Source organism: Poecilia reticulata, chromosome 17 (assembly GCF_904066995.2).
Source record: "Poecilia reticulata chromosome 17, P_reticulata-male-v2, whole genome shotgun sequence".
NCBI classification, from domain to species: Eukaryota; Metazoa; Chordata; class Actinopteri; order Cyprinodontiformes; family Poeciliidae; genus Poecilia; species Poecilia reticulata.
The window spans coordinates 10,950,305-10,973,426 of record NC_088846.1 but is presented as its reverse complement, the minus strand read 5'-3'; the positions used below and the strand labels follow the sequence as shown (position 1 = coordinate 10,973,426).

Sequence of the window (23,122 nt, the reverse complement as noted above, 5' to 3'; positions counted from 1 at the left end):
AAAAAAAAGTAAAAGAACAAAGGAATAAAAATGTGTTGTGTTGTGTTATGTTATGTTATGTTATGTTATGTTATGTTATGTTATGCAAAATGGCAAAAAACAAAAAATCCCAGGAACAATAATTATGCAAGGCTTTAGATTTTCTGATTCCAACTTTAGAAAAATGATATTTATTGGTTCTGTAAGACGTTCTTTATGCTAATAAAGTGTTTCTGAAATTAAGTGCAGTCTATTTGTTGCCGACATGACACTTTAGCTGTGATATCATGGAAATGTTCGCTGATCAAGGGGGAATAAAATTGTACCCAATGTGAATTGCTTGAGCACTTCTGCTGACTAGACGGGATTTTCCCCTTGATTCATCTTCACTGCTGACTAATAGCATCAAACTGGTAAAGCAGAGGTCACAGGAAAGGTCATGCTAACAGAAAAAAAAATGCGTATTAATTATTTTGTAAAATTTTTGTTCAACTTTAATTTCGTTATTCTATTTTCTGGTGAATTTCTTCCCTCTCGTCTGGACACCTTATAACCATCAGTCGGCTTCTTCTCTGCAGGGGGAAAAGCGACCTGCTGCAGTGGACATCTCGAAGAAACCCAAAACACCAAAGAAGAAGAAGCGAAAGGACCCCAATGAGCCGGTGAAGCCAGTGTCTGCCTACGCCTTGTTCTTCAGGGACACCCAGGCCAACATCAAGGCTCAGAACCCCAACGCCACCTTCGGAGAAGTGTCAAAGATAGTGGCCTCCATGTGGGACGGCCTGGGAGAGGAGCAGAAACAGGTAGAGCTGGACTAAACCACCTAGCAAAGAACTGGAATCACTTACACATCAAAGTAAAAAAAAGCTTCAGTGTTTTTAGATTTATGTATTTATAATTACATCATTATTCTTTAATTACTTTTTTTCTTTTTGATAGTTTTAACTCCATTTTCTGTTAGCCTGTCTTTAATTTCCGCTCCAGTCGGGTATAATAGCTTATTATGGAAATGTCTTCAATCAGAGGCTCCTTCAAATTCGCTGTAACACAGACTGCTATGGGAGATTTTTCTTGCCAACAGCCACCGACATCTACAGTAACTGTTTGAAGAATTTTAATAACAATATTTAATTTCCTTTTTAGGAAAAAGTATTTTTGAATTAAATTGGATAGCCGCTGCAATAATTAACAATACAATTTTAATCAGAATACATTTTTTTTCTTCTGTTTACTTACTCTGAAATGTTTATATTCTATATGGACCTCAAAACATTTCTAAATTCAAGTTATCATTGTACAGTTTTATAACAAATTGTGAATGCACCAGCTCTCGTCTTAAATGAACATAACCTAACATTAGATATGGAAGTTTAAGATAAGATATAAAACCGTAAAAATGCAAACAATAATCTATGTTTTAGTGTAAAACATAGATTATTGTATTTTAACATCAACCTCCCAGTGGAACTAGAGATGGAGATTAACCACCCGGCTGTAATCTAATGTGTTTACATGTAAATGTTCGTTAATATCTATTGTTGATAGATTGTCAAACTTCAACTTGAACTTCGGTAATTCCCAGTCCCTGTTTGAACGATTTCTTACCAACATCTTATGCTGTTGGAGCGCTGCTACTCAAGTGTTTCTGAAGCTGCTTGATACTTTTCTTGTCTGCATTTGTGCCTTACACAACCACCACCATCCATGTGAGAGAAAACATGTTTATCCTATTCAGTCAAACCATGAAATGGAAACAAATGCAGACTGCGTGATGTGGGAAATGAGCAACGACACGATGATTATGACAAGAATCAGTTTTGCAAAAAACAACAACAACAAACCCTATAAACTACAACAGTACCAGTGGGACTGCCAGTCATCGCTGCACAGGCAACGCTCCTCTAAGTGAAACGTCAGCTGAATTGAAAGCGTTGTGAATCAAAGAACTGCAGAGGGTGTTTTGGGAATGCATAATTAAAGTAATCTGTTATTAACATGTCAGTTTAACGAAATAAGCTCTTTGATGTTTAAACAAGAGTATTATGTTATTGTGGCGAATGAAGCCAATTGTAATTCTGATATGTACAGCTGTAGCTCAGTTAAAGCTGTCTGTGATGTTAATGCAATAAACTGGGTCTCATTGTTCTGGTGGATGCTTGTGTTTCAGGTGTACAAGAAGAGGACAGAAACGGCTAAGAAAGAATATCTGAAACAGCTGGCTGCCTACAGAGCCAGCCTCGTCTCACAGGTAATGCACCCATTCATTTACTCACAGCTTGCTGTGGCTAATTTCCAGTCTCCATTTAGTTTTTCATACATCTGAACCCTTTTAAGAACCTCTTGTTAAGTCACAACTAACGAGCACTGCACCGTTACCTAGCAATGCCAGCCGAGGCCAGCCTCTCACCTAGCAACTCATGGAGCTGCAGCACGTTTGGTCAGTTGGTTTTACCAATGTATTCGCCGTACAACGGCTGCTGGAAAAGACAAGAGTTTTGTTCACTTACCGTCCTTGCTGCATTCTTGCCTGTTGTGCAGGAGGCTCCACTTCTGCTTTTCAGAGATGGACAGTTGTATAATTGTGCATTTGTTTGCAGACATTTTTATGTATGAGAGGAAACGTTGAGTTGAGGAGGGCGTGGTCAGCAGCAGCTCATTTGGATTTAAAGTGATAGAGTCTTAAAATAGTTCACTCTGATAGGAGCTCAAAATAAGCCGACTAAAATCTCATTATCTAAGAATGATTGTGTGACAAATGTAAAGAACGCGTTTTGTGTAGCCCACAGACCCACGGTTACCTGTTCAAGTGTGACGTAAATCTTCCTGTTTTCTTTCCTGCAGAGTTACAGTGACCCCTCCGAGATGAAAGCCCCTCACTCTGCCTCCAACTCCTCCCCCTCACCTACCTCAATGTTCACACCCAAACCCTCAGTGTATCCCGGCCACCCAGGTCCGCACGCTTCCCCCAGCTCAATCTCCTCCCACCCCCACTCTCTCCCGTCCCACCAGCACCCGGGCATGTACATGTCGTACCCGCACCCCTCACACCCCTCCCACTCCTCCAGCCCCGGGCTCGGCCCGCACATACCCCCTCCCCACCACCAGATCCATCCCCAACTTCAGGCTCTGTCCTCCAGAGGGACGGTGCCGCGGGCCAGCGTCCCCCACCAGGGAGCCCTGTCCCTGGGGAACGTGGCGGCGGCCTCCACTCCTCCTCTCCAGATCAGCCCCCCCCTCCACAGTCAGGCGCACCTGGGCGGCCTGCACAGCCCACACCATCAGCACCAGCATCTCGGTGGACACTCTCTGGGAATGACACACTCCCCTGCAATCACACAGGTCAGAACCACTGAACGCGTCGTTTTGTCGTTTTGTCGTTTTGTCGTTTTGTCGTTTTGTTTAATCAGTTATCATGTTATTTAAATTTTACTAGTTGTGTTTGTTAGTAGTATCAATCAAAAGCTGCAGATGTCGTTTTTGAATTGCTGATGAGGTTTGGGGGAAAATCTCGCCGACAGTCAGATCTATCTGAAATTAAAAACGTTGCATGAATACTGTAGAGACCTCTATGTGCACCGCACTTCTTAAACTTAATCCCTTCATGACCCGTTTACCACCATGCAGTTTCTGTTGTGACTAAAACTAAACCGAGAACTGAAAAGTGCTCAAGCGATAATCTGCCATGTGACCGTGTCATTTTTGGAGGAAATCAAAAATGAATTAAATAGAGATGATGCCTTTTCGAATCCAATAAGACTCGTGACACACAGCGGTTGAAATACAAAAAAGATAATTCAGGGAATTTTTCTGCAAAATGTTTAGCCTTTCTGTTACACCCTCTAAGTCTTGCTTTCTCTCACAGACAGAACTGTCATAGATCTTTTTTTTCTTTTTTTTTCCAGATATTGTCTTGCATCTCTGAGATTCATTTGACTTTGCTTTTAAACACCTCGCTGATACTAAAACCTGAGTTTTCTTCGCCCACCCAATAAAACGAAATGCTGCGGAAATATTTTTCTGCATACGTGTTAGACATATTCACACAATGACCCATATAACACAGTGCCGAGTTTCTGTCATGATTAAAACTAGAACGAGAAGTGAAAACGCACAATAAAAACCTGCCCTTTGACCAGGCATTCAATGTGCCTTCAAACAGAGGCGCAACAATTAATTAGTAAAAGATCGAAATGAGACGATTTCCATTTGATCAGCTCCAATATCGGCGACTTAAATTTTTTATTTTTATTTTTTGTCTTTTTTATCAAAACTATAAACTTCTACTGTTTTTGTTGTGTAAGTGCACCAAAAAAACAGGTAACTTGATGAACTTTTACAAATTTAATAGAAATCAGGTAAAGTCTTGTGACACAAAGTTCACTTTCATGAAGATAATCTTGAAATAACCTAATTTTTGGTTAGAACTGGACTGGACCGTTTATCACAAACCTGCAGGACATTTTGTCTTTTTTTTCCATGTGTGGTTTTAGCGGGTCAGATCAAACGGCTATCCAGAAACCATTAATAACGCAACAGTGAATCTCAGAGAAGAAAAAAAAGCTTGATGTTAGTCATGAAGGGCGATTTGGTAGCAGTAAAGCTGAGGGTGTTGGAGCCACCACCAAAGCAAGCATCATTACTCTGAGCATCTTCCTTTCCATCAGCGTTCTCTGTTTCCATCATTCTTGCTTAATTAAGACTTTTTGAGACGGGAATTCCTTTAAAGAGGAGCCCTGTGTGCACACGGTGGCACAGATGCATTTTTACTCAGCAGCCGCAATGAGAACACTTTGTTTTTCTGGGTCAGGTGTTGTTACATTTCTGCTCGAACATCTTAGCAAATTTTTACAGTCGAAAAACTCTTGAAAATTGCAAATAGTTTTGGTCTGAAAAAACCTCGTCCTGGTGCGACCTATCTGGAGATGCGTCCTGTTGTTGCCTTACAAGAAAAATAAGCAAATTGTTGCTTTGATTTGCATTTTGTGGAGATAAATAAGAAAATGGGAATCAAATTAATGGAAGAAAATGTATCAATGCGCCAAGAATGTAGAGCTCCGCATTAGTTATGGGGCTCTGATGGCGACATGTACAGGTCCTGGGTGATGTGTGGAGGATTCTGGTAGCATAATTCATAACTCATGGCCCACAGACACACACACACACACACACACACACATCTGCATTGTTTAGTCAGCGAAATCACCCGGGCATCAGCACCTCAACCTCATGATGCATTCAGTGGACTGGCAGGACATCTTGAAGAAACTGTGTCTTTCTTCCTGCTACTACTCTGATTTCTCTGTACTCACAACTTTTAAAGAGGGCACACACCTCCAAATTGCATAAACTTGCTAACCGAATGAACGTGTGAGCTTATAAGGCTATACTTCAAATGGAAAACGTGTTTATCAGCCTCTTAAAGCGAAGGCCTGGCATCATATTTAGGGATTAGAGAAGGATGGTGGAGGACATTCATAGGGTTTATGAAACAGTTCTACAGCAGTAACAACGAAATGCTTAAAAGAAGTGACTTCAAGGCTCAATCGTTTGGTGATATCATCTCTAAGTGGTCGGCAGAAAAACACAGATGGTGGATTTTTTTCTATTGCCATTGGATTTTTCATCCCGGTGGTTTTACCACCTCAGTCGATACCTTATCAGTCGTTGGAGGTGGACAACCCTTCCATTGTGAGAAAAATCTTAGTCCAGATAATAAATCTGTGCCGGTAGCATCGTGGTAGGACTTCCAGGAACACAGATTTGGAAAATCTTATCCATTTGGTAAGTATTAAGAGCGCAGAAGCACAATTATTACCTTGACTTTGGAGTTTTACAGATTTGCCAAATTAAAAGGTCATGGAGGTTGTAGGGTGAGCTTAGTCTGGAGTAATTGGGACCTTGAAGCACTAATATTGTTTGTGTTGTGGATAGGGGTAGTGTGGGATCACGTGGTGTTATTAGTGATTGTAGATCACCTGTTGCTCACCTGGTGACTTCAGTCAGTGGGTGATGGGAAAAGTCTACTTTTTGCTGGCCGCTATGTTTTTGTCCTTTGATCACTGTTTGATTCTACGGATCTGTTTTTATGCTGCTTTGGACACTGTTTTGCCTTGGATTTTGACAATAAAATCATTGTAGTTGCAGCTTGGATTTACGTTTCGATCAGCTTGCGCGTCAACAACCACTCCCCTACTCAGCCGCTCGGCGACTTTGTTTGATAGTCGCCAATAGTTTGTAATTAGCATTTTTCTCTTTTTGGCTTCGGTTTTTTGTTGCCAGAGAAAATAAAAACATGATTGTGGCAGTGTTTGGGTTTCGCTTCATCTGATCTTTTTCTCAGATATCAACATTTCCTCCTATTTCTCTGCAAGTCAGTCAGTTTCTTCGCTATCTTATCAGTGATTATTTTGGGATCATTAAGAGATTTCCTCTTAATAAAGACGGTTACCGGTAACCTTACCGTATGTTACACTGAGAACTGAAACACACTGAATCTTCCAGTTGGACTAACTTTATCATTCTCTTTTAAATCCCCGATTCTCATAATCTCCCCTCACTCCTTGGTTTTAGAAAAAGAGTAAATAAGAAAAATGAAGAAAACAGGGAAAAACGAGAAGAGACAGTGACCGAGCTCCAAACTTTTTTTTTTATGTTTTTTTGTCTGGGGGAAGAGTGAGAGCTGATGGGGGAAGGGAGGGAGGGAGAGACAAAGGAGGCAGATGGGGTCTTTGTGAAGGAGTAAAGGAGAAGAATTTGCTCGACAATAGATGAATAGGTGAGGTAGAGGAGGAGAGGGGGACGGGAGCGGGGGGAGAACTCAACCACCTGCTGTCCTCCCCTTTCTCCTCTTTCACTCACAACGCTCAGATTAACTTCCCTTTCACTCCCTCTCTCCTTCTCCTCCCTGCACAAACGATCACGTCTGCACGTTGTCGTCGCGCACCCTCGTTTCTCCGTCCCCGTTTCTCCTGAGTGTCCTCAGGTTGGAGAAATGTTCACCTCCTTCTCCGTCTCCTGCTCCACCTCCTGCGTTTTCCTCCTCCCTTTCACTCCGCCCACCTCCTTCACATTTGATGAAATCCACAAGACGCTCAAGCCTCACTAATTGCCGCTGATGAACCTGTGATTGATTTGATGTCTTTTCACTTCGCTTACGTTGCGAACGTTTACGTCCCACTTCATCTGGAAACCTCTTTTCTGAATCGGAAGGTTTTTAAGACCCGCTGATATAAAACTTCAGCTATCTATGAACTAATTGAGGCTGAAGAAGATGATGAACACCTGCTCAATGACGCAAAAATATATATATATACATGTATAAAAAGCATGGCATGCATTTGCGTTTAGCTCTGTTGACTCTGATGCAACTAAATACAATCTGGTGAAAACAAATTACCTTTAGAAGTCACCTATGCAAATAGTGTCCATGTGTGTAATTCATCCTCAGTTTTAATATTACAACTATTCTGTGAAACCCTCAATTGCAAAGCTTGAAAATTGATGTTCTTCATCCAGTCTCAATTTGAGTTTTTCACAATTATGAGGGAAAAAATTAATGCTCCAGATGTGCAAAGCTGGAAGATACATACCCAATAATTTAACAGTTGGAGCTGGAAAGACTTGGTAATTCACGTGGACTGAATACAAATGAACACCAAACCTTTCACAGTTGCATTTATGAACTTAACTATTATTATTATTATCATATCACAGTTAAAATATGTTGGCATTTGCAGTTGTAACATCACAAAATGTGTAAAAAGTGTGAATACTTTTGCATGGCATTGCATATTTATGCTATGCACTTTAATTTGTTTCCCATTGTAATCCTGTGGTGGGGGATATGTTTACTTATACATGAGCAGAAAAACGTAATGACCTCATCTTAAACTTGTTTTGTTTTGCTGCTTCATTCCAGGGCTACCATCCTTCCCTCCAGTCTGACTACCAGTCAATGGGCGGAGCGATGCTGAATAGTGGAGCAGTAATGTCTCCATCAGTGGACTACCACCAGCTGGGCCGCCACACACCGAACCACCACCCTTCCTTGGACTGGAGCACTGAATACCATGGCAATGGGTTGGTATTAACACCACAGTTCACCACGGGTTAACGTCTCTCCATCTTCGGAGACGTAGAAGTCCCAAGTATGAAACTGTGTCTAGCATAAGTAGGCATAAAATAAATGAACTCAGTTTTAAACACACTAAAAAGGCCTCTTTGTGTGTTTATGTAGAGTTGTGTAAGTTTAATGTTACCTCCTGTCACAGGATCACAACACATTTCAAACCTGAACTTTTATGATGTCCAAATTTCATTTTTAATATTTTTAACTATCAAGCCGATAATACTATTGAAGTTAATAAGGCAAAAGTGAAAATGGCTGTACAATTGAAAAAAGGGAACCAAAGCAAACTTCAGTGGGCACCCACGCCCCACCTTCTATCTACACCCCTGCTCGGGTGAAATTTGACTGATTTTTCAAGAGAACGATCTGCAAAAAAATGGGATTTTGGCTCGTTATATGTTGTTTGAGAATGGTTACAGTTTTCTTATCACTCCTCAGAGCAGAACCCCGCATGCTTCATTTGTTCAATGTTTCCACTTCTCTTTGTCACATTTTCCTCTCATGGTGAAACCAACTTCTTTTCTTCAGACAGGCAGAAAAAAAAAGTACAGTTCTGTCATTTTCACCGATGTTAACCTTTTAAGAAGGCAGTTGAATAGAAAGTTTTGTCAAAATTATTTTTAGTTTTTGTTTATTCATTTCTAAAGTTTATTTTCAAGTTTTAAAAGACCAGCAGGCACTTATCTTTAGAAAGACGAATCTTAACTGATGACTGATCTCTCTGTTTTCCTCCAGAAGTCTTCAGAGAGACAAACCCTTGTATCTGAGCTAATCTCGGGACAAAACGGCACCAAATGCAGACCCTTCTACTGCCACAACAGGAACTCCAGCACTGAGTCGGGCCTGGTTCTCACTTACCGCCCAATCAAATCTCCAAACACGAAACGGACTCGCAGTGGACTTGTCATCAAAGTGTGAACTAAAACTTGAATTCAGCACTTAAAAGAAATAAACTAAACAAAACCCCAAGCAGAAGAAAAACCGAATGAGTTTGTATATATTACTACTATCTCTTTAAAGTATAGCAGTGTTTACAATGTGGCATAAGCATCTGTTAATGGCTGTATCACTCACTGCATAATTGTTCCCATTTCTGCTGAAAATAAGAGTGAGTGGAAAGAGGTGGGTAGATCCTGTGCTGTGAACCATGCGGACTGGTGTACATACCCCCCAACATTTGAATATTTTCTGTCTTCGCAGAAGTTTTTCATACCTAGTTTCTTGTTTCTACTGAGGATGGTGATTATAATCAGCGCCAGGAGGTTCGGTAGTAGGTCATGTGTAAATTGCTGTAACATAATTGGTTAAATGGGAAAAATTTAAAGCCAGCCTTTTTTTTTTTTTTCTTTGAGCTGAAAGTCGCTGTGTTTTCTTTGCTGTCAAAGCCAAAAGAAGCACAGCCTTAAAAACGTAACAATATAAACCAAATATTACTCTGGTTGTGTTTCCCTCCTCCAACTCTTTGCTTAAATGATGAACTCCCACAGGTTTGGGTGACTCTGTAAAGGGAAGACATTGATTAAAACCCCAGTTTAAGTTGCTTTTTTAAAGATAAGCAGAAGAACCCCCCCCCCCCACTTGTTTATCCAGGCTCTAAATGTGAATAAATGTCTAAGATGAAATAACTTTCATTGTTCTCTTGAAGAAATCTGAAATATTTTAGTCCCCGAGATGATAAAATGTTAAACATTTCCTGTTGATAAAAGAAGTACTCCTTTGTATGAAGCCAGCTTCTCCTCCTGGCATATGTCTGTCGATAATACGGATTTGGATCCAAGCAAGTGTGAGTGTGAGGTGTTAATAAGACCGCAGAGTGGCTGACTGGTTTGCATGGTCTCTTTTATCATCTCTATTTCTCTGTGCTCAGAGACTATTTAAAAAAAAAAACAAAAAAAAAACTAACTATTGCCGGGTTGGCTGTGTTTTCATGTTTTTTTTTTGGGTTTGTTTTTTTTATCAAACTGAGGTTTGTTTTTGTGTTGAGGATAATGGAAAGAGGCATCTCTGTTGCTCTGTATCTCTTTGTATTCATGTGTTTTATTTTGGCAGATGAAAGGACTCTGGGCATCAACCATGAAGATTTTCTTATTTTTAGATTCTAATAATGTGTTTGAGAATAAAGTCGATGCTGCAGTGATGTGCAGTCGTTACTTCAAAACATGTTTCATGTTGTTTATCGTCGGACAGTTGGCAATACCTTTATCTGACTGCAGCTGGATATTTGTACATAACCTTACTGCACCCGTACACCGCAGCGTTACCTTCTCCATTTATGAGCAGTGATTTGGGATTCAAAGAGAAAGGCCTTTTATGTAGACAGGTTACAAAACAATCATTTATTGAGCGGGATAAGACGATAATGATAAAGCTAGACTTAAATATTCAAGAAGATGGACAATATGTGTGGCCTATCAGAAGGTGCTGAAGAAGAGTACTGAAAACATAAAAAAGACGTAAATAAAACTAATAAAACGTGAATAATCAACATACAGTTGTAACCTCTGCTTTAATGCAAAGGTTGCTGATTGTTGACAGTGGAAACCATTTTGAAGGAACAGAAGTAATAAGAAACAACTGGAGCAGGTTTTGGACGTAACCCCGTCCCAGCAGGTAGATCACGCAACAGTTGCAGCTCCGGACAAGCCGTGCCGGCCAATCATCCGTAGCTGTTTCGGTCTCATCCCTTCCGCTCAAAGGTCAACGTTTTCTGCGTTTAGCACATACACTTTAGGATCTCAAACTGTCTCAACAAGTGCCAGTAAGGTGAAAATATTTACCACACAGGTTTGGTTTCTCTTCCCCCCACCACCAACACCAATTGGATATTTTTGGACAATTCATCAGTATCAACTGCACTTCCTCCATTTATAGTTTCTTACTCAGATCTTTGCACACCCGAATTAAAAAAGGACACAATGATCAGAGCTGCTAGCGGATTTTCCTCTCTAGAGCTGTAGGTGGCCGGTTTGATGTTTTTTCTGGAAGAACCAGCCTCAGCTTCCTCCTCGGTGAGGAGCCTCCTTCTTCTGACAGGTACTCCTGCTGCAAGAGGGCCGCCCCTCCAGCAGCTGGGGAGGATTCACCTGGTATGGACAGACTAGGAGCTGATTGATCCATTACAGACGTACTGTCTGCCTTCAGACATTCTCCTGATCCTCCTACCTGAAGTCCTTCAGTTTGAGCCACACCGTCAGGTGGCATATTGACAGACATTTTCTCCACTCTAGTTTCTGGGGTTTCCCCCGACGTCTCGTCTTGATCCTGTTCAGGGAGGTTGTCTTTAGTAGAGGGGGCTTGTGACTCAGTGGTTGATTGAATCTGTCCCTGTTCCCTCTGAATGTCTTGACTGTGAGTTAGATCAAGCTTTGGTACTGCTGCAGATGCAGAACTGTCGACCTGCGTCTGGCTGTTACCCAATGCAGCTGGATTATTAGCTGGGTTTGCTAAACTCAGGACAGGACCATCAGATATAGAGGTAAGAAGTGGAGCTGGGGGGTTTCCACCTGCTTGTAAAGGATTGGCTTGTATCGTCTTGGCCAGAAGAGCAGGATTTGAGAACCTGGTCGATACTGCAGGTTGTCTAGCGAAGCTTTCTGTGGCACCACCTGGAGCTACGTTAAGCCCACTGAGTGTCACGCCAGGAGCAATGGGATTAGCCAGACCACTGGTGAGCAGTGGATTGGATCCTGAGGACATGGTGTTGAGCAAAGCCTTCCCTGCTTGAAGAGACAGGGTGCTTCCAGTTAGCTGTGAGCCAGGCGAGTTTAGCAAGGAAAGGTTGGTAGTACGATTCCTGTCAGCTGGACCGAAGGAGAAGGGATGCTGGAAAGCCAGCTGAGCCCCACCCAATGCCAGTCCCGCAGTCTGGTACTGGAGAGTCTGGAGGTTTTGTGCAGAGACGGTGGTGCCGTCAGGTGCCTGGGAGATGTTTTGGTTCTGTTCCTGGTCACCTTCTGCACTTTTATCACTTTTAGATGTGCTGCTTTTTTGCTCTCCTTCGTCTGCCTCCTCCATTTTGGAGGACTTTCTCTTCTTCTCTCTGCTACTCTTAGATCTCTTGCCAGATTTCTCTTCTCCTTCCTCCTCTTTGCCTTTTCCATGCCGTCTTTTCTCTTTACTCCTCTTGGAGCTTGTGTTCTTGGTATGGCCATGCTCATCTTTCTTCCTCGGATGGACTTTGCTTTTTCTTAAGGGGTTTAAGTTCAACTTGACCTTCATCAAACGGCTGGACTGGACTCTGTGTCTCCTGCTTTTCTCGTTGCCTCTGGGAATTGCCTCCTCCTCCAGACTTTCCTTGCCTCGATTAGTTCTTGGACTTGTTAGATCAAATTTCACATTTTTTGCCTCTCTTTTTACCTCTGTGTTCATCTTTCTAAACGGCTCCCTCCTTATCTTGCCATTGGAATCAGAGACGTCCATTTGGTTGGAGTGAGGCGTCCTGTGTATCATATTCTCCTCTGGAGGTCTGGAGGTCCTGTGGCAATTCCTGCAGAGTGAAGCCTCATAACTTCTGCTCTTTGATTCATCATCAGTCCTGTGGTTGCCCATGTCACCGTCAGCCTTGAAGGGTGGAAGATTGTCTGACGTTTCTCTCAGCAGATGAAAAGATGAGTTGACGATGTGGGGAGGAATCTTGTTAGAGACATTCCAGTTGTAATTCTGTTGTTGAATAACTCCTCTCCTTCTCTCCTCTTCCACCATCATCCTCAATTTCCTTCTCTCCTGGACATCTTCAGCCTCAGGTCCTCCGTTTTCCCACTTACCCTTTCTCATTTGGTTCGGCATCTTCCCATTAGTGTTGCAATGAGGACAATGGACTTTGCTACCATTTTCTTCAGCTCTGGACTTAAACATATCCATTCTTTCATCCAGCGTCATGGACTCTTTGCTCCATTGTTGACTGCTGTTGGCTTGTAAGAAAAAATCCCTCATCCTCTCCCGATCTCCGAGTCGATTTACATGGTTAGAAGTTGTTCCGTCTTTGTCCCGTTCTTCCTTCAGTTTTTGACTTTCTTTCTTCTTCTTCTTCCGTTGAGAGACGTGGTAACAGATCAAGACTGCAAGCAGGGTCAAAGCGACTCCTCCTGTGGAGAAACACAACAGGAAACAATAAAAATTTACAACCACAATTTCGGGGGGTGCGGGGGGCTCAGATTTGTTAGAGCATGTGATGTTTTACTGTGTGTGACACTGACAACTATGTCTCTGATTATTTTACACCATAGCTCTAATTTTTTTTACAACAAGGACTGCCTTAGTAGATACTACACTTGAAAAGAACCAGGCCAGCTATTTTTTAAACAAGAGGGAATTGATCATTGATCGATACTAAGAATGTCCTCGGGTTTTCTGTGGGGAGTTTGCATGTTTTCTCTGGGAATGGGCTGGTTTTGTCTTCCTCTCACAGTTCAAAATCGTTTACAAGTCTGGTATGTATTGACAATATTTTTTAAATCTTTGTCTGGCCGTAAAGTTTGAAAGCCGGGAAAAAGACGTTGAAATTGGGGATATGACTCTTGCCCATAATAAAAAAAAGATGGTTTGAACTTCCTTCTTTTGTCTGGGCAAAGAGTGAGAGCTGATGGGGAAGGGAGGGAGAGACAAAAAAAAAAAAAAAAAAAAAAAATTAGAAGAAAATCCCTTTCAGACGAACAGCATCCAAAACTAGAGGGAATAATTATCGAAAATATGAACACCACCAAGAGTGGCACAATTCTAGAAATCTAGAATTTGCTACAGTTTGTACCAGCATCACTTTTCTGAGAGGCTTCAAACATGTTCGAGTATCGCAAAAAAAGTTAGCCTAAGTACCAGCAGTGGGAGTTGTACCACATCATGAGAACCAATGAGGGAAACCAGCTTTTCTTCCCGGTACCGATTAATATTCTGACCTAGGAAGCAGATGACTGCAGCTATGGCCAGGTCTCGAGCGTACTGCTGAGGCGCCACGCTGCTTCTCGCCTCTATCTGCACCGTGATGTTCTGATTGGACGGCACGCAGTTGGCTTCAGTCAGCTCCAGCACCGTGGTCACAGCCGGGTTGTCCGCACTCACACACATCATCCGACGGCCATTGTACAGCGCCTGAGGTCAACGGGACGTGCAGGTGTTAGTTTTCAAGAAACCTGTGCTCTGAGATCTTTACTGTCACAGGTAATGAGTTTGCACGACGACGGCACACATGCGTACCTTGTCCGGCTCCTGGATGAAGCTCGTCAGGACGGCAGCCAGCTCCAGCAGCTCGCATGTGCAGTTCCATGAATTGAGGTCCAGGTTCAGGTTCGACAGCCACACAAGGTAGGAGAAAGCCTCTGGAGGAACTGAACTCAGACGGTTTCTGGAGAGATCCAGGCTCCTCAAGCTAACCAGACCTCGGAAGCTAAAAGCACGATACGGCGGACATATAAGATGATATAACCTGGGTGAATTTTAATATATTAAAAAAAATCGCATTACCTGTTTCTGTCCAGAAAATCTATCAAATTATCCGAAAGATCCAGAGTCTCCAGACTCCTGAAGTGGTTCAGAGGAAAGGATCCAGGGTTCAGCCTGGTGACCAGGTTTCCCTCCAGCTTCAGGCTGAGCAGAGCCTTTGTGCCTGTAAACCAACCAGCCTGGATCTGCACACCAGCAAGAGGAGCACGTTACTGCCTTGATGATTTAGCCCTGCAACGTGTCACTAAAGCCAACGAGAAGGCGGCCCTCGCTTTCAGTTGCCTTAAAATAAAATATTTGATTTGCCCGGTGAAGACACGCACCATGTCGATGTGATTGTGGCCCAGCGCAAGAACTTCCAGCTGACTGAGATTGATCAGCGCTCCACCTTGCAGAGCCTGGCTGGTCAGGAGGTTGTGGTCCAACAGCAAAGTGTGGAGGAAAGGCAGGTTTCTGAAGGCGTCCTCACTAAGCTCTGAGATGTGGTTGCTGCTCAGGCCTGTAGACGTGAAGGTTTACGCATCCTGTATTACTGATGTACACAAATATTATGCGCAGCTCTACAAAAGTATTTGAATCACACTTTGTCATGCTACAAGCAAAAGCTTGAATGAGTTGCATTGGTATTTAATGTCACAGATCAACACAAAGTAGAGAAAATAGTAACTTCTATACTTCTTTGTGATGCAAGTCGGGTTTGATGGAGAGCACTTTGAGGTTTTTGCACAGATTCTCAGTTTGAGTAAGATCTGGATTTTGACTGAATCTCTAATATAAGAATAGATTTTGGTTGTATGCTAAGTGTCAAGAGTACGACCGTTTTTGCAAGCTAGTGTCTGTGCATCCATCCCATCCACGTTTTGTACTGACCTATAACTGTGATGTTCCTGAGGACAGACAGCGAGGCCGGCTGGACCACAGAGATGGAGCCCTCAGTTAGCAGCAGAGCCTGGGTCGAGTCTGGAGCATCTGCTCAACGACACACACACACAACGGTAGCAGCCACACACTTCTCTAAAACAGGAGGACACTTGCAGAAGAAATGGTGTGAGTCGTACCAATGATGTTAGCAAGCCTCTGACAGATGACTGCATCCTCTGAGCAGACCGCACAAGAAACGGGGCAGGCTGGAACACGCTGGGCTTCGACGACTGGCAGCAGGAACATCAGCAAAACACCTGGACACAGATTCAGACATCTGTTTTCTTTTCAGCAGAACTTCATGACATTTTGCTGTTAATATAATCACTGAGCAAGCTGAGAGTTCTCACAGGTCATGGTGTGCTACAGAAGATGTGACATGACGACAAGGCAGCATCTCTTCCACGCGGCTGTCACCCGATGCAGCTTCATTATTGTCACCATCATGTTTAATCTGAAAATACATAATGAAAACACTAAAATGACGTCTTTACACAACTAATATTGAAAATAAACCCGATGATAAAAGCTGATTAAAACCGACAAATTATTTGCTTAAATTCTGGAAGATGATGTAGCCTTAAGTTGAGGCTTTTATTTCATAAATAAAAGCCTGAAAATACAGAATCGGGTTTGATGGAGAGCACTTTGAGGCTTTTAGTGTGTCTCATACTGCAGTTGTGCACGCATTTCTAAGTAAGATTTGAATATTCAAATCAAGCATTTAAACATTAAAGCAGGAGAGTAGTAGAGAAGGTTTTTGTTTTGTTGCTAGGCAAACAAACAAGATGCTGAGTGATGGCTGACAGCCAAACACTGAGGCAGCGTGAGGCCTATCGGGTTTCTGCTGAAGCACCTTCGCTATCGGGCTGCATTTTCCCGAGCCGTCTGTTATGAAACAAGTTTGTGTTACGTTGCAGTACAAACTCTTATCAGAATCGGCCATCAGAACCACAGTTAAAAAAAAAAAAAAGTGGCTTCCTTTATCGCAGTGCAACATCTTTGCATCTTCGCACCACGAGAAATGTATTTGATCCTCTGATAAAAACCTAAACAGCTTTACTGACTCAGAGTCAGTCAGAGGTTAATAAATTCACTGTTGGCATGAATTTCATAATAAATGGAATGAGCATAAAGCAGATTATTTAAGTGGATTTAAAGAAGAATTGGGTGCAGAATTTTAAATTAATAAGAATTTTCTCTCCTCCACACATTTTTAAAATCATACATTCAGTCTCAAATATGGACATAAACCCATTTGGTATTAAATATTATTGGGCAAGTTGAAAATCATGGCATCGTTTTGACTAAACTACGATCAGTCTTCATTTAGATTGGCTGGTTTTTGGTTAAAATTTAACTTTTATGAAAAATTCATACATTTTTAACAACAACAAAACTAACAACCACCAAGGATCAAATTAATCGTAAACTGAGAAAGTGACCATAAAAAGTGATGTCACTAAGTTTTACTTCAACGTAGACTGAGATGGAGGTGACTAAGAAGAAATACACACTTTAAAACTCAGTATATGGATATGTACAGGTGAAATGCTTTCTGAATTTAATGCTTTCTGACCAACGGAAACAAAGATTGAGCAATTTTGCCAAAATTAGGAAGAAGAACATCATGACGTCCAGCTGTCAAACATGGCGGTGGCAGCTTTGATGCCTGTAGTACAGGTGTTTGGAATAATAAAGATGGCATTTTACCAAATCCTCAAACTTCACATGAGATTAAACATGCAGATAAATACAACTTGGACACAGGTGGATGTTCCAAATTAGAATCACAAAAGAAGCTTGTCAATGGTTGAAAGCGTGTAGTTTCTCCAGCGATACGTTTATTTTAATTTTCTAGAAGCACTCCGCTCATGACGACAGCACGTTTGAGTAGCTCTGCTACAATTTTTTTCTTCTTCTTGGTTGAGGCATTGCATGGTTAAATAATTATTCCGTCTGGTTTGAATGCTGTGCAGCTGGAAGAACTTTTTACTATTACCTTCTCCCCCACCCCCTTTCAGTTATCACGATGCATAACAGTGTGGGAACAGTGCGCTGTTTTTACAACTTGGGAGAAGCTGACTGCCATCTCAAAGCTCAAATATTACCTGAGATACCGGAGGAGTAAACAAGGAGGCTTCATGGACCGAAGAGCAGAGAGAGAAAGAGCAAATTCAAACCGTGTCTTCCGTCAAACACAATACTTAAGAGACACATTCCCGATTTTCTGACCGTACAGCCAGGCAGAGACTTAAAGAGGAGCAGCCAAAGCAAACGACACGGATCACCAGTGCTTGCCGGCGACATATAGTGTCAATCAGGGCATGCAACCGTGAAATATCATCTCTCCTGCCTTGATTTTGGGCTGTTAAGACAGAAAGACAGCAACGGTCTGCAATCAGAGGCCTATTTAGCTTTGACGCAAGACTGACTGCTACCTAGCGTCAGTTCCTGTCCAGAGCATCACCGTCCTTAACAACCTATTTGAAGGTGCTTGGATGGTATGAGTCATGACATTTAATTTCCCTTTTAGGATAAATAAAGTGTTTTTGACTCGAACTAAGATGAATTGAAGTGATTTAGATTTAATTGAATTTAAATGAAATATTTGTGATGGTTGACGTTTACATCGAGCCTGAGTTCATGTCTATTTGTTTATAATCTGGTGTAGATCAGAGAAAAATTTCAAACGTGTTTATCCAGATTCCTGGAAAAAGAGTCATTATAAGAACATACAAAATTAAAGTTCTGCCTTAGTTTACTGAAAAAAAAAAGTATAAGAAAATGGCCCTATCACACTATTGTGGTCATCTGCTGCCCATTTATGTTAAGGAAGCGTAAACAAACAATTAGATGATTAAACTGAGAAGCCAACTGGGTCCACATCTGCATGTCAGCACCTCAGCTGCACATGTAGAGGAAATACCAAAGAAACTCAGAAAACTGTTTACGAGCTCTATAATTCTCTAATATGGTGGGTGGAGGGAGAACTGTTGTTAATTATGTCTAATTGGTAAAATAGGACCAAAATATATTTACGTGCATCAGATGGGGGTCATAAAAAAACACTCTGTAATGCATAGCTCTGACCATGTTATGTGCACATGCAGGATTACTGAATAAGGAGCTGTGAAAATGATAAATACCACATGTTGAGGGGACAAGTTGTAGATTTAGCTGGGAATGTGCAAAAACACGGACTGACAGGATGATGCCTGGTATGAAAGTTTGGCGTCAAATTGAGGTTTTCAGCATGATGACGATCCAGAGCATGCTGCCAAAACATGACAAAGAGTTTCAAAAAGGGAAGCAGAGAAAATAATACATCGGACGATTATGTTACTTAACTCTAATCCAACCAAAAAGAAAAAAAAAAACACCTCTGAGGCTCGTCTCGGACAAAAAGGTAGACAAAACATCTCCTTTACTGGAAAGTGGCTGAAAAATGAAAAGGTCAGAAAAGAAATCTCAGAACTTTTCTCCCAAATCTGATTTGCAACATTTGTGATGCATTTTATTTATGAAAAGAATATTAGAACTATTGTTATTTTTTTAATCTAAGTTTGAATATTTTGTGGTGACGTTTTGCAGGCTGACTTTTTATGAGGTCCTTACTTTAGGTTCAACCTGTTGAGATTCTTGTTTTCACATCTTTGTTTAAATTTTTATATTTGTTTTTTTTTCTCCAGTCATCATTTTCATCTTTTTGTCCTCTTTTTACCGCCCCATTTTTTCATCCATCCATCCATCTATCCATTTTCTGCCGCTTATCCGGGATCGGGTCGTAGGGGCAGCAGCTTCAGAAGGGAGGCCCAGACTTTCCTCTCCCTAGCCACTTCTTCCAGCTTCTCCGGGGGAACCCCAAGGCGTTCCCAGGCCAGCCAAGAGACATAGTCCCTCCAGCGTGTCCTGGGTCTTCCCCGAGGCTTCCTCCCGGAGGGACATGCCCGAAACACCTCACCAGGGAGGCGTCCAGGAGGCATCCTGACCAGATGCCCGAGCCACCTCAACTGGGTCCTCTCGACGTGGAGGAGAAGCGGCTCTACTCTGAGTCCCTCCCGGATGACGGAGCTTCTCATCCTATCTCCAAGGGAGAGCCCAGCCACCCTGCGGAGGAAACCTATTTCGGCCGCTTGTATCCGTGATCTCGTTCTTTCGGTCATGACCCAAAGCTCATGACCATAGATGAGGGTGGGAACGTAGATCGACCGGTAAATTGAGAGCTTCGCTTTTTGACTCAGCTCTCTCTTCACCACGACGGACTAGTACAGCGCCCGCTTCACGGCAGACGCTGCCCCAATCCGCCTGTCGATCTCCCGCTCCTTTCTTCCCTCATTCGTGAACATGATCCCCAGATACTTAAACTCCTCCACTTGAGGCAGGACGACCCCCCTGACCCGGAGAAGGCACTCTACCCTTTTCCAGCTCAAGACCATGGCCTCGGATTTGGAGGCACTGAGCCTCATCCCTGCCGCTTCACACTCGGTCGCGAACCGCTCCAGCGAGAGCTGCAGATCACGATCTGATGAAGCCAACAGGACCACATCATCTGCAAAAAGCAGAGATGCGATCCTAAGGCCACCAAAATGGATCCCCTCAACACCTCGGCTGCGCCTAGAAATTCTGTCCATTAAAGTAATGAACGGAATCGGTGACAAAGGGCAGCCTTGGCGGAGTCAAAATCTCACTGGAAACGAGCCCGACTTAGTGCCGGCAATGCGGACCAGACTCTGACACCGGTCATATAGGGACCTGACAGCCCGTATCAAAGGGCCCGGTACCCCATATTCCCATAGAACCCCCCACAACGCTCAGCTTCCTCAACAGAAGGCATGTTGGTGGGATTGAGGAAGTCTTCGAAGTATTCCGCCCACTGGCCCACAACGTCCCAAGTTGAGGTCAGCAGAACACCATCCCCACTATAAACAGTGTTGGTGCTGCACTGCTTCCCCCTCCTGAGACGCCGGATGGTGGACCAGAATAGCCTCGAAGCCGTACGGAAGTCTTTCTCCATGGCCTCTCCAAACTCCTCCCACGCCCGAGTTTTTGCCTCAGCAACCACCCGAGCCGCATGCCGCTTCGCCCGCCGGTACCTATCAGCTGCTTCTGGAGTCCCACAGGCCAAAAAGGCCCGATAGGACTCCTTCTTCAGCTTGACAGCATCCCTCACCGAAGGTGTCTACCAACGGGCTCGAGGGTTGCCGCCACGACAGGCACCAACAACCTTGCGGCTGCAGCTCCAATAAGCCGCCTCGGCAATGGAGGTACGGAACATGGTCCACTCAAACTCAATATCCCCCCACCTCCCCCAGAACGTGTTTGAAGTTCTGCTGGAGATGGGAGTTAAAGCTCCGTCTCACAGGGGACTCCGCCAGACGTTCCCAGCAGACCCTCACTACACGTTTGGGCCTGCCAGGTCTGACCGGCTTCCTCCCCCACCACCGGAGCCAACTCACCACCAGGTAGTGGTCAGTGGACAGCTCCGCACCTCTCTTCGCCCAAGTGTCCAAGACATACGGCCGCAGATCCGATGAAACGATGACAAAATTGATCACCGAACTGCGGCCTAGGGTGTCCTGGTGCCAAGTGCACATATGGACACCCTTATGCTTGAACGTGGTGTTCGTGATGGACAATCCGTGACGAGTACAGAAGTCCAACAACAGAACACCACTCGAGTTCAGATCGGGGGGCCGTTCCTCATCTAGGACCTGTCTGCCTTGGGTGACCCTACCAGGGGCATAAAGCCCCAGACAGCATAGCTCCTAGGATCATTAGGACACTCAAAGCCCTCCACCACGATAAGGTGTCAGCCCAAGGAGGAGCCCATTTTTTCTTTTTTCTCTTTAAGTTAAGCACCATTTTCTACAGACCCCTTTCAGCTCCAGATTGTAGAGTAATCTCTCATTTGACTAACGTTTTTCTTCTGACTGGAAGCAATCCTCTATCAAAGTTTTTGAGCCAGAGTCCGATCCTGAATTTGCTAGAATCTGTGGAAGGAGTTAAAGATTAGGGTGACGTCCAGGAGGCCTTCCAACCTCAGAGAACTAGAGCTCATCATCTAACTCGAAATCTTTAAAATACCAGCAAGAACGTACAAAATGCAAAATGTTGGTCAGCAATTACAAGAAGGGTTTGCTTGCTGTAGTGGCACTAAAGATTTTTCTGTTGGCTATTGAGAAAAGAGTAATTCTGAAAGGGACTTTCAGAATGTATGCATATGTATGTATATTTTCATATTATCTTTTCTTTTCCGATCAGAAACAAAATGATGCCAAGCAGAAATGTGCCAAGGCTATCAACTGAATAATTTGGGCTTTAATTGTATGCAAATATCTGATTTGAGTTGTATTTGTGGGCAATCTACGGCCGGTTTTGGCTGAGCTCAGTGGCTGCTCTGTTCTTTTCTTTTTTTTATCATTTCCTGTAATGTAGAGCTTTCTATGCGTTTTTCAGTCTTGTGGGTTTTTGGGGCATCTAAAAATCAACTTCCTGTCGTCATGTTGCCTGAAAGCACTTCAAAAGCTCACAGGAGGCAGAGTTGTCTGTTTCTTTTTCAGCAAATCTCAAACAGGACGTGAATTCACATTTGAAATCAGATTGAAAAATGACTGGGCTTTGGTAGCTTGGATGACATATTTCAGCTGAAAAGTATTTTATTTCTAATCTTTCATCAAATACAAATGAATTATATGAAGCCGATTAGTTATTTTTCACTTTACTAACAAGTATTAAGATTTCCAACAATTGGACAAGTTCTGGAACCTGCTCAGTTAATAATCTTTACGTTGATGATAGCAGATACTCGAGTATCATAAACCACAACGTTCTTAAAATTGCTTCGATCGATTCTGTGCTCTGATGGAAGCTGCTGAAAACTGCAGCTTGATTTGAAGCGAATGCAACATTCAGGTTTTGCTCACAGCAGACTTTCTGAAAGCCTGAAAATAGTTTTTGTTGACTAGGATTACTCTATCCACAAGCTGTCAGATTTAAAGAGACACCAACATGATCTCAGTGACAACATTGACAATATAGCCAAAAGAAACATGAAACATTTCAGTTTTCCAACTAAGTAGAGCACTAAACCTAAAAATACAAGCAGTTTCTGCTCATATATACAATATATAAATATAAAAATATTTTTTTATGTGCGTGTCAGCCATCTACTCCATTACCAAAGCCAATACAGATCAGTGTTCAGGTTACGTTTTGCAGCTCATCATTTAAGAAGATACAAAGTCCTTACCTTTTTAGTTAAAACCCAAAGATTCCCTCCCTGCTGACGAACGCTCGGCATGCCGCGTTCCCATCCTGCGACACACACGCAGGTCTGACAGCTGAATTAAAACTCAAATTCCCTTCATTCACCGGTTGCCACGGAGACCTAAACATGTTCGGGTGTGTTGATCTTGGGTTACCTGGTCACTTTCTGAGCATGCTCAGTAGAGCTTCATGTCACCGGAGAAACACAGGTGTCCTGTCTGACTCAAGAGTCTTGAAATTTACACCAAATGCCGACTTGTTTTGAGCGTCAGTCGTGTGTGACAAGTTCAGAACTCTGTTTTATTAGTCTGATTTATTATCAATTCGCTATTTACAGCATATACAACTGCTTCCAACAGAGATAAAATAGTTTGCATAATCAAAGCATCA

At 42.7% G+C, this 23,122-nt stretch overlaps 2 protein-coding genes across 4 annotated transcripts in view; one reads left to right on the top strand and one right to left on the bottom strand.

Annotated features, from left to right (window-relative positions):
- Window positions 1–10,265, top strand: part of tox (thymocyte selection-associated high mobility group box) — a 53,517-nt gene extending 43,252 nt beyond the window's left edge. The window contains exons 6-10 of one of the 2 annotated variants that reach the window (XM_081598544.1): window positions 558–782; window positions 2,147–2,227; window positions 2,821–3,318; window positions 7,898–8,058; window positions 8,846–10,265. In XM_081598544.1, the coding sequence (XP_081454670.1) occupies window positions 558–782; window positions 2,147–2,227; window positions 2,821–3,318; window positions 7,898–8,058; window positions 8,846–8,879 (999 nt within the window). In that variant the 3' untranslated portion in view covers window positions 8,880–10,265. Of the gene's footprint in view, window positions 1–557; window positions 783–2,146; window positions 2,228–2,820; window positions 3,319–7,897; window positions 8,059–8,842 lie in introns of both variants that reach the window. The other variant, XM_008433657.3, reaches the window with a different exon arrangement.
- Window positions 10,266–10,424: 159 nt separating this feature from the next.
- lrrc53 (leucine rich repeat containing 53) lies at window positions 10,425–23,112 on the bottom strand. Of its 2 annotated transcripts, XM_081598542.1 has the most exons (9): window positions 22,716–23,112; window positions 15,814–15,917; window positions 15,601–15,740; window positions 15,413–15,511; window positions 14,866–15,041; window positions 14,564–14,727; window positions 14,297–14,486; window positions 13,999–14,191; window positions 10,425–13,191 (listed from the first exon to the last, which is right to left on the bottom strand). In XM_081598542.1, the coding sequence occupies exons 1-9, from the start codon at window positions 22,764–22,766 to the stop codon at window positions 11,036–11,038; spliced, it is 3,273 nt and encodes a 1,090-aa protein (XP_081454668.1). In that variant the 5' UTR covers window positions 22,767–23,112; the 3' UTR covers window positions 10,425–11,035. The 2 variants fall into 2 exon arrangements, with proteins under 2 accessions (XP_081454668.1, XP_008431930.2); XM_008433708.3 differs by having other exon boundaries at window positions 15,601–15,720; window positions 15,814–23,112.
- Window positions 23,113–23,122: the final 10 nt, after the last annotated feature.